At 33.0% G+C, this 11,019-nt stretch overlaps 1 protein-coding gene and 1 long non-coding RNA gene across 3 annotated transcripts; one reads left to right on the top strand and one right to left on the bottom strand.

The window, feature by feature from the left end:
* Positions 1–705: 705 nt before the first annotated feature.
* Positions 706–3,190, bottom strand: LOC109169289 (probable lysophospholipase BODYGUARD 1). Of its 2 annotated transcripts, XM_019318163.1 has the most exons (5): positions 2,884–3,190; positions 2,533–2,785; positions 1,675–1,886; positions 1,331–1,592; positions 706–1,136 (listed from the first exon to the last, which is right to left on the bottom strand). In XM_019318163.1, the coding sequence occupies exons 2-5, from the start codon at positions 2,782–2,784 to the stop codon at positions 810–812; spliced, it is 1,053 nt and encodes a 350-aa protein (XP_019173708.1). In that variant the 5' UTR covers position 2,785; positions 2,884–3,190; the 3' UTR covers positions 706–809. The 2 variants fall into 2 exon arrangements, with proteins under 2 accessions (XP_019173708.1, XP_019173709.1); XM_019318164.1 differs by lacking the exon at positions 2,884–3,190 and having other exon boundaries at positions 2,533–2,877.
* LOC109169290 lies at positions 1,185–9,219 on the top strand. Its single transcript, XR_002052210.1, has 3 exons — positions 1,185–1,282; positions 5,309–5,310; positions 9,208–9,219. It is a non-coding gene; the product is annotated as an uncharacterized LOC109169290 (long non-coding RNA).
* Positions 9,220–11,019: the final 1,800 nt, after the last annotated feature.

Below are 11,019 nucleotides of genomic sequence, written 5' to 3'. Positions count from 1 at the left end.
ATCTCTCATATTATAAAAGAAGCAGGTGAAGAACACCCTAGAGAAAGAAAAAAATTGGGTGGAGTAAATTAAGGTTTATTTTATAATATAATGGCAACTCAAATATTAATATTTTTGTCAAGTAATATGTCATGTAAGCTTTTACCCGAAGTAATTGGAAGGGTAACCGGCTAAAGGAGTAGAATGAGCTAAAATCTTAAATTTATGTATTTAATTGCACTTTTTTAAAGTTGGATCAACCGGAGGGGATACCTAGGAAGGCTACTACTTCACTCATTCCATTTGGCGCCAAGCTGGTATACCGTTCCATTTGGCGCCAAGCTGGTATACTGGCGTTGGTCATGTTGAAACCCTAGGCCCGCTACCTCAAGTTGGTCATGTTGAAATCCTAGGCCCGTTACCTGGAGTTGGTCATGTTGAAACCCTAGACCCGTTAGAGTGGGCTCATTAGGTTATAATTTTTCCCTATATAAATTATTGTAATCTGTACAACACTATCATGAGAAATAGATGAAACCTTTCATAGGTCACAATTTGGTCAAACAATTGATTCGGTAACCACAAAATTTTTCTCTATGAGAGTTACGAGTCACAAGGCGGACTTCATATTCCGTTGAATTTCTCATAAATAAAAATAATCATTAAAATTTCTTTGCATGAAGTATCTCACTGCCCAGTTTCTGCCTAATCATTCAATCTGGAAATGTGAAGAAACAGCAACCACTGCCACACTTGTATTTCATTTCTAAAATCAAATAAACAGAATCACATTTGAATACAATTTTACAAGAATGTTGAACACTGGAAACTTAGCTGTCTAGTTTTGGCCTATACAGTAAAGGATCTTCACCAAGTAAAAGAGACCTCAATATGGCCTCACAAACTGCAGTGTCATACACAAGCAAATGCCCACCATCTGGAACTTCATGATAGCGAATCCACGGTAGCCTTTCCCAGACATGCCTCTGCAATTCCACGGGCACAACCTTGTCCTTGTACCCTTGCCATATGTGAACCGAGCTTTCATTCTTGGGGTATGGATTGCTTAGCTCCAAGGGGTCGAAATCCCACTTGCCAAAAGCTACAGTGCAGTCCCGGCAGAGCGAGTCAAAAACTTTTCGACTTCTCAATCCATCCTGTTAGAGCAAGCGAAGCACTTTCTTTTTGAGATTATCCACCTTTCGTTTTCAGGCAACAAGGGCAGAAGCTCAGATAGGTTCTTTAACTTCACAACTTTTTTAATGGTCCAATTCGTTCGTAAAGTTTATCATCATGGATTATAGTTTTCTTATAGCCAAACTGGCAATGTATTTTCAGAAACAGAAGTTACCTGAGTGAACAATTGGTATCCTGGAGTATTCTTCAACACCTCCAAGTCTTTCTCGCAAAAGAATTGAGGGTTTTGATCAAGAACGCTGGCTGAAGGGAATATAGTCTGTGTCAGCCACCAGTGTAACAGTCCCCGAGCATGGCGTGTTACCCATATTACCCATTGGCATAATTGTTTCCTGTAGTCATCTCTCGTCAGATTATCCGGAAGTGATCTCCATTTGTAATTCACGAAGGGGACGACTAGTGCTACACCAGCAAGCCTGCAAGTGTATGTTTTTCGAGGTCAAACAAACTTGGTTCTAAAATCAGAAACGCAAAAAACAATGTGAAAGTTGAGCATGCCTGTTGGGTATGCGTTTGAGGCAACTCCAGGCGGGGTAACATCCTAGTGAGACGCCTATTACGTAGTACTTGGGTCCTAATTGCATCAGATCAGCTAGCTCTTCAATATCAGATGCTTCGCTCTTTAATGTGCGCTTGGGGTTGTGATCACTCTCTCCATATCCAGCTCGATCATATATCAAGAGGTATACCCCCAACTCATCAAGAAGTTCCTGGGGAACTAAAGCACTATCAGACCATTCTACAAGAAGTTCTGCAATATCAATCAATGCATTCCTGCTACAACTCAAATAAGCAATAACATACTCTGTAGCTCCAACAATTTTCGTTTTTTTTTTGTTTAAATCTATTCTTCTAACTTAGGAGGGAGTGGTGCTAAACTATGTAACATGTGATTGGCCAAAACACAATGCAAGTAAAGTGGAACTTTGATCATTAAACAAGGGTCTCTCTCACAAATAACAACAGCAACAACATTGGAAACAAGTTTTCTTGTCATGAAGCTCTATACCATGATCAACAAAAAGCAATTTTAGTTTGTGTTTCAGGTGATTAATGACAAAATAGACCATTTTCAGATAAAATTCCCATGAAATTGTTGGTGAAAGCCTGAAATCTGAGATTTGGAGAACCAATTCTTAATTCTAAAGCAACTTGAATTTCACACATTCAAGAAATCCCAAAGTAAGGCCCAGATATACATGATACATCTTCAATTCACTCCTACTTTTGAAATATTCAAACCCCAGGAATTAAATTCAAAAATCAAGAAAGCAGAAATTAGAGGTAAAAGGAGGCAAATCAGTATGATGAGATTGAGAGAAAGAGAGAGAAGGGAAAAGAGATTATTGGGTTTACATCAGAAGCCATAAAGCTCATATCTTTGGAGCTCCCAAAGCCATGAACAATAATTATTCTGTAACTGGACTTAATCTTGGGGACTCCTCTCTCCCTGTAAGCCAAGAATCTGCCATCACTAAGCCTAACCCTAGGTGATGTGATAACAGGTTGATCATCCCCAACTGCTTTGGATTCAATTTTTGGCTCAGTAGGCTGACCAGCACATCCAAAGCAACCCATCATGAAACCAAGAAGCCCCCTGAAAATCATGCTACGGAAGCACCAAGCATCAAAGAATCAAAGCATAAACTTACAAATTCCAATATAAAAGATTAAAAGATAAAAGTCAGAATGGGAATTGAGCCATACCAATAAGTAAAAAAGTGATTTTTACTGATTTCTTGGAATCTTGAGATGCCTCTGTAGAACCTTTTTTTTCTTTTTCTTTTTCTTTTTATTTTTTTTCCTTTCAAAATATGAAGAGGATGAAGCTTCCCTTTTTGACTTCTCAGATTTAAGATGATTACTTAGCCTGAAATCTAATCTACTGTTGCTGGGTGTGGCTATCCATACTCAATCACCAAGAAAGCACATGGTGTTCAGCAATGGCAATTGATTAGGTGAAGTTTTGTCTTTGTACAAATGGGAATTGCTTGGCAGCCCACTCCAAAATTGATGGTGGCTTGTATATAAATCGCCAAGACTCCAATACTGTTACACAACCCAATTATGTATTTATGTTCTAATTGAATTAGAATTAGACTAATTTATGAGCTTAATTAGAGAAGCATATTCTTTATAAGATGATGAAAAGATAGCCATCATTTATGAATTGCACCCACACTTTGACAGATAATCAGCCTGCCCAAAACTCAAAATCTGATGGCGCTTTTCATTTGGTTACAAATCACACAAACTTGAAATTTCTCATTTTATGAGGATGGTAATTTTGAATCATATGTCCAAATAAGTTATGCACGAGTAAGATATCCAACTCAATTAACATATTGTTTAATTGAGCACAACTTGTCAAGCTTAGCTCGTTTTGATAGCCCTAACGTTAAAGATCTTGCAATAGTTGTTCAACTCATTGCAACCTTTAGATTTGTAGCCAACTTAACATTAAATCTAATTTTGAAAACAATCATATTATTCACACCTATATACTTCTCGGCTACGAAACAATTATATTATTATCTCTTAGCACCTAAAGAATCTTTATCGGTGATCGTCTCTCACATACACATGTTCCTTGCTCATGTTGCACATCCACTTTTGTAAAGACATTAACAATTTTATTTTGTTCTCAAAAGATGTCTCATATTAATGATCTAAAGTTTTTCCATCTCCATCTTCCATGCCATAACAATGTTCAACAGGGGCTCCTTGGTTATAAGCCCCACTTTTCATTAATAGGGGTGGACAAGTAATCTATATTACAGTGGCAGAAAATTTTGCCAAAAATAATGTTCTTAACTAGACTATGTTCCTAATCATGGCCCATCAACCACCCCATTTTTTGTAGTTGCGAGAGCAAGCTAAGCTTGTGGGACAACTAACAGTTGGATTTTGTACCAATTCTTTTATTTGCTTTACATTTTCGTTTCTTCAATTATTTAATTGCTACGTCTCATGAATAAGGAGGATGATTACATTCATACATTCAAAATATACTATTTGAAAAGAGATATAACTTATCATCAAACTATATTGGTTGACTTGATAGTTCGGCCCACATGCGCCTAATACTCTAATATATATGACCGAAAGGTTAGAATGATGTCAAAGTTAATTGTACTGAGTGGATTATGTAGTGTGTGATATGTCTTAGAATTGATCGTGACTAATACATACACAAAGAACCTGTGTAAGTGTCTAACCACCCTATTAATAACCATTTTGTACAATGTAACTTTAAAATGATTAGTATAAATATAATTTTTGTAATGAAACAAGGGGGACAAATTTGAATATATTTCATATTTGGCTTTGGAGCTCCATATACTCAAAGTTGTCTTCTGAGTTCTGATCTTCTTCATTGATGATTGTTTCATTACTTTTATCCATTACAAGCTTAAATTAGGTCTATGGTTTGATATTAGCTAGGATCGTATATATAATGTTCATATTTACACTATTGTCCATTATTTATTTTAATTTTAATTTTTTACATTTTGTTGGGACAAATTAAATATTTTCTTATATATTTTGTGTTCTTGTTGGCATTTAATTAATTATTCATCAATTTGCATTTCTAGATACAGAAGTAACAGAACTCATAGACGTACGAAAGCCAAATATTTTACATAAGAATTGAATCAGACGTAGTCATTTTTATGTTGTTGTACGTAAATGTAAAATGTAACTTAAATACATATATATAGTACAAATTTAATAAATATAGATCACATGATATTGACTATTTTCTTTTGATATGTATTTTAAATTTAATTCACTTGCATTATGACGGACCCATATATTCATTAGTTTCATGAAATGAATAAAAAGTTGTTAAAAATTATTTAAGAAAAATAATACGGGGTATTAAAAGATGCATGTTTTTTAAGTGTGAGAAGTTGAAAATCTTTAAAAGTAATGTTAGAAGTTCAAACTCATGCTTTTACAATAATGCCTTTTAAAAAGCTATTCAAATGCAGACAAGGATACCAATGCACTAGCATGTCAATTGCGGCAAATTATATCGTAGACTTCAAATATTCAATATATATAGACCCTCATGTAATGGCTACAATTTTCAAGCCATCCAAAAAAAAAAAAAAAAAAAGGCTGTTAGTAGTTACTTGTAAGCAACAACATAGAAACACTAATGGAAATACATAAACAAAAATAATGATGTAGTTGGGTTTATACCTAAAAGATTAAAGAATATCCATTTGGTGCATGATTTATGTCCCTTTTATATGATCTGGATTGCCTTGTGCCCTTGTCTTACCACCCATCAAAACGTGCAGCGGCCAGCGGGTCCTGTTTGGCAGTTGTTATACCACGAACCATGATTCCACCTTGTAAGGTGAATCCTGATTTAAAATTGTATATTTTTAATATTGAAATTGTGAACTTCTAGAATATGAATTGTGTTTTTTAATTTTGAAAATTTGTGAATACAATACATGATCATCACAAATTGTGAATTATTAATAGGTAAATTATAAATATTTAATATATAAATTGTGTATGTTTAAACTCGGATTCACATTGCAATGTGGACTATAATTTGCTTCCTGTCTGGCAATTTGGTTAGCTAGCTTAAGGTTAAGGAAGACACTAATAAGGCCCAACAAGCTAGATAGGAACGGTGGATTATAGTATGATCAGATTCTGAAATTTGGTCGGCCCACGACAGAGTACGATGAAGATGCGAAATCAGCGGACCCATGTTTCTTTGTTGGGTATATTTATCCAAATAATCCAATTCAGACCAGCAGCTGGGCCTTGAATTGCTTATGGCCATGATAAAATACTTAGTCTATTAGTTAATTTTGATTTATTTAACTATTTTTAAATGTTTGATTTAATTAAGAAATCAATATAAGTGTTTAATTAATTAACTTTTTGTAACTTTAAAATGCTAAAATTCAAAAAATTGTAAAGCAACATTTCGTCTTTTTTTCAATTAGCTTTTTGAAAAAAGAAATTATATCAAGCAGCTATCACCTAACAAATAATTTACCAAACACATTCTTATAATCAGCTAATGTTATCAACTTAGTCATACCATCTAACTCAATCAGCTAACAACCATTTATCAAATATGGCCTATATATTTCTCCAAGTTAATTCGGACCTGATTCGAGCCGTAGAGTATGACTGTCACTAAAAAAAAAAAAAAAAAACCTTAACCTAAAATTCTTAATTTTTGTTAGAAGATGACTTGACTTAAAACACTAGCTTTACAGTTGAATAAACAATCACTTTACAGTTTCATAAGCAACGATTAATGCTTACGGAAAGACCTGACCTATACTAGAGCTTTTTAATTTGCTCTTGAATGCTACATATTTACTAGTCATATTTTGGGACATTAATCTACTGCTTCTCCCAAGCTCTGATCCATCAGTTTATCCATGATAGACAACAGTATAATTGCCAGCTCAGTGCCATATATTATAGGGTTTCTAGCTAGCTAGCTAGCATCTGCACAAAATGCAAACAACATATATAATTAACAAGCGCATCTCGTCCCAGATTTTTTGCAGCTCCATCTGAATTAATAAGCATGAGGATAAGCTGCATTGCATGCAGACAGACAATTAATTCTGCATATATACAAGAGAAAGATGATATTATATTGTGGATGAATGCTGTGACCATCAGATCATTCGTGCATCTCTTTAATTTCTTCCTTTGCACGGGGATTACAGTACTTGTGGATTTACATACGGTTTAGATCAGAGGTGGGAAAAATCCTGAAGTTGATGCCCTTATTTATTCGTTTTTGTGCAGGTGGTTGCAGCATCATTATATTGCAACACACTGATGTCTGATCACATATACTGTTGCATGTCTGATATATGTCCGTGATGGATAAACTGGAACCCGGCCGGCCAGGTAAAGCAGTACGTAGATGTTCCGATCCTATAAATATGGCTAGTACTTAGTCTATCATTGTACTACAAATACAAATGCATCACTATAAATCTTCAAAAATACTCCGTAGCATGCAACAAGGAGAACGAATCTAGCTAGGATCTAGCACGGCCAACGTACCATCATTGTACACAGAAAAAGCATGCATGCCTTTTCTTTTTTTGGGTGAGAGGAAGCCTATCTTGCAATTACTATCTAAAAGTATACACGGCCTAAACCCTGAATTGTAAACTCACCATTTTAAATTGTCCAAATTAACTCAAATCAAGAAAGTTAATAGGCCGCTCATAGCGAAGAGTAGTCAAATTTATTACCCTATGGTTACTAACTCAATAGCTTGTAAAAAACCTACCGTGTTCGTCGACATCATGCTTTTTGTACAAAGTCAAAGTAAACAAAAAAATAATTGAAAACACTCAGTACACTACCCACTGCACATGCATGTTGTGTATAATTAATAATTTTTAAGCTTGTATAATTCTACACTAAATCATTATTTTTTGTTGCGTTAAATGGGCAAATCTAGCTAATCCCAATAATTATTGTTTCATAATCTCTAGTGGCTAGCTCTATAGAAAGTAGTTAATAATTATATATAATTGTAATGGGATAGTGCATGAAATTAAAAAAAAAAAGAAATTCTTGTAGTATTTTATATATAGTCCTACAGCATTTGTTCATTATTGGAGAACCTTCCTACCTAGCTAGTAATTCAATTCGTTAGTGATAATCCATTTTTTATTTAAACAATAAGTTATAATCATTATTTATATATTTACAAATTCTTTGTGTTGGGTGGCAAAGATGAAAATATGGTGCTCACCGCTATATATACAAGTATAAAAAATACAGTTGCATTTTTTTATTACTAGTTATAACTTTTGATGTAATGGTAAATGTTTGATTTAATAATTAGTATCAGAGCAAGATTATTGGGTGCGACATATTTTCTTCCGCAAGTATAAGCTATTAGCTATAACTTTTAGTATAGTGATATGCATTTGTTCCTGGCACTTTGCTATTATTATTATTATTTCATCAATACTCATCATCAAGTAATTATTTATATAATTGATTAAATATGGATATTGCATTCATTATATCATGGATCATGATTCATATTACAAAATAGAAAACTGACATATATGTTCATTTTTACTTTCTATGTACTACTGATTTTTTTTTTTTTAAAGTTTATTTCTAGTGTATTACATTTTTATTGTTAATACATTAAAAATTAATATCTATCAATGATTCACTTTGTAACGAGGATCATGGTCCACAATTTGGATCCCGCCCTTGGACCTTGGGCTAGCCGAAAATGTGAGAGATGAGCTAAAGATGTAGTAATTGCAAAATAATGGACTTGGGGCTTGACTTAGGAGGAGATTTAGTTTAAGAGGAGTAGCTTGCATTGCACCACATAATGAGCTTGTTTGGTAAATGACAAATCAATTAAAATTTTGATTGATTCGTCATTTTAGGTCAAAATATGAAATAACGTGTTTAGTTATTCAACGATTTGGAATAGTGATTTGTTTTAAACTATTGGAAATCTAAAGCACTACAATATGCAACGTTTCAATTTGGCATTTTAAAAAAAGATTAATTTTTTTTTTCAAAATACCCTTATAATTTTATTTTATTTAAAAAAAAAAAAAAAAAAAAAAAAACTTAAACTAGATGACAGAAGTCAAGCTCAATGCCTAACCATCCGCACATCAATGGATGGGCAAGCAAATATACGGAGCCTCCTCAAGGCTCAAATCCCACTTTTTTTCACTGATGTGGAAAAAAGTGGAAAAATAAAGAGGAGCCGCACATTATATGTATACCCTTATATGTCATTTTACATGTTAACCGCTAACCTAAAGAACTAATTTTATCAAACATCTTTTTACAAATTACTAGTCAAATTCGTTACAATCCGCTAACAATTAATTATTATTACCAAGCAAGGTCAATATATATCTTATTTGGGATAACCAAAAAATTAAAGATCTAATGGTATCTGGGTTGGACTTTCATTTGAAAGGTTATAAGTTTGAGCTTTAGTGAAGGCGTTATTTGTTCTTTGTGTTTCAGTAGGTTGAGAAAGTATATAAACAGATATTACATTGCAATAGAGCCAATGACATTCAAAAAAAAAAAAACTCTAGTTTGAATATAAAATAATTGCTTTTTTTTTTTAATAAAAAAAAAAATTATATACATTTTGATCTTTTAGACACAACCTCCAATCTCTAACATGCATAATAAAATGTCATTACAAACGAGACATTTAAAAGCAGGAAAAAATTGTCAAAATTATCAGTCTTTTATATGCCGTCGATGTTTCTGAATCTTTTCCTCTCCTGTCCATCTAGAAGAATAATTATAATGAAAAAAAAAAAAAAAGTAATTACGCACATGGCCGGTCAGGAATTCAAGCCAGTCACGTAAAGCATAATTATTATTCCTTTTTTTTTTTGGTAAACAGAAAAGAAGAAGCAGAAATAGTCAATTAAAACGAGATAAATTGTTCACTAATAATGATTTTATTTATTTATTTTGGCGTGAACACGTGTGAGTGAAGAATCGGCCAACAACGCATAAAAATGTGCATTAGTGCACTATGGTTTATGTAACACACACACAAAAAAAAGTAATTCAATGGCAGGCCGATAAAAAAATATATTGTAATGTTTTTAGAATGAGAGCATTAAAACAATTGTCCATATGCAGGTCACTATTCGAGAGTATGTATATACTGAATAAACTCAATAGTGTTGAGAAATGGTACCTCAGCTCGTAACATCAAAAATTATGTTTCACATACTCAGTTACATCTTTCATTGGTGAAAATTTATGTAATATATAAATGAGAGGGGCATAGAAATTTGGAGTGAAAATGGGGTTCCGAGCAATACCATGTATGTATGGCTGCGCTAAAAGAAGAAGGGAGCCGACATTCTCCCGGAGCACTAACACCTTAATGCATTCCAAAAACGGAAAGGGAAAGGAACAGAAGAAGAAAAGGTTTAGATGCGTTGGGCAAATATAATGAGGCTAAGGAAGCTAAGGTTGCAAAGTCAGAATGGGAATATGAAGAAAATGGAGGGATTGAGGTTTCTATTTATAGAAATTTTTGACAAAACTGTTCCACCATATATGAGCCCTCCAGTCCTCCACCATTGTTTGTGGAGAATCCCTTTATACATCTTCTAGCTTAGCTATAGATTAGGTTAATTGGACTACATTTAATATTGTAAAGTGGTTGGAGCGCAGCTTTTAATTAGTATGTATATATGTAGATTGAGAATGTGCATACAGTATCATAGTTAGATTCTTCCTTTTCTTTTCTTTTCTTTTTTAATTTCATAATAATATTGATAGAAGTGTTAAAAGATATATAATTAAACAGAACAAGCTAAGTATAGGATCGGAGACATTTTGGTATACTTTTTAAATATATAAATTAAAATTTATGTGTTAACACAAAAAAAAATTAAATTATAAACAATTTTAATAAGTCTTGATTTTTTTTTTGAATGTTACTGACTCTATTACAATGTAGTCAATAACAACCTCTCATATGAGAGTCCAACCCGGATGTCATATGTGGACAAAGTGCTTAGCTAATAAGTCTTGATTTAATTAAGTTAAAATATAAAATGAGATATGCAGACATTGGAATAAGCATTCTTTACAAATCCACTAATGAAACTATGCATGTACTTTGAAATATAGATGGCCCACAACATTAATAGGTATTACCGTATTAGGCAGGAACTAATTACTTTCTAGAAATTCTTATTTATCAAATAAAACTAGCATTTTGTACATGTGATATGTAAAAATTTATGTTCAATATTAAAATATTGATAAATATAAATAATTAAAAATTATAATTCGAAT

The sequence above is a fragment of the Ipomoea nil genome, unplaced genomic scaffold, assembly GCF_001879475.1.
Source record: "Ipomoea nil cultivar Tokyo-kokei standard unplaced genomic scaffold, Asagao_1.1 scaffold3267, whole genome shotgun sequence".
Taxonomy (NCBI): domain Eukaryota; kingdom Viridiplantae; phylum Streptophyta; class Magnoliopsida; order Solanales; family Convolvulaceae; genus Ipomoea; species Ipomoea nil.
The sequence above is the reverse complement of the archived record's forward strand: the minus strand, read 5'-3'. Positions and strand labels throughout refer to the sequence as shown.

What these genes read in the sequence shown, in the direction of transcription:
- LOC109169289 (XM_019318163.1), bottom strand. Translation starts at nt 2,784, where the DNA reads ATGATTTTCAGGGGGCTTCTTGGTTTCATGATGGGTTGCTTTGGATGT. An exon ending in CTCAAACGCATACCCAACAG is followed by an intron (nt 1,593 to 1,674) that starts GCATGCTCAACT and finishes ATACACTTGCAG; the next exon opens with GCTTGCTGGTGTAGCACTAG. An exon ending in GATACCAATTGTTCACTCAG is followed by an intron (nt 1,137 to 1,330) that starts GTAACTTCTGTT and finishes TTGCTCTAACAG; the next exon opens with GATGGATTGAGAAGTCGAAA.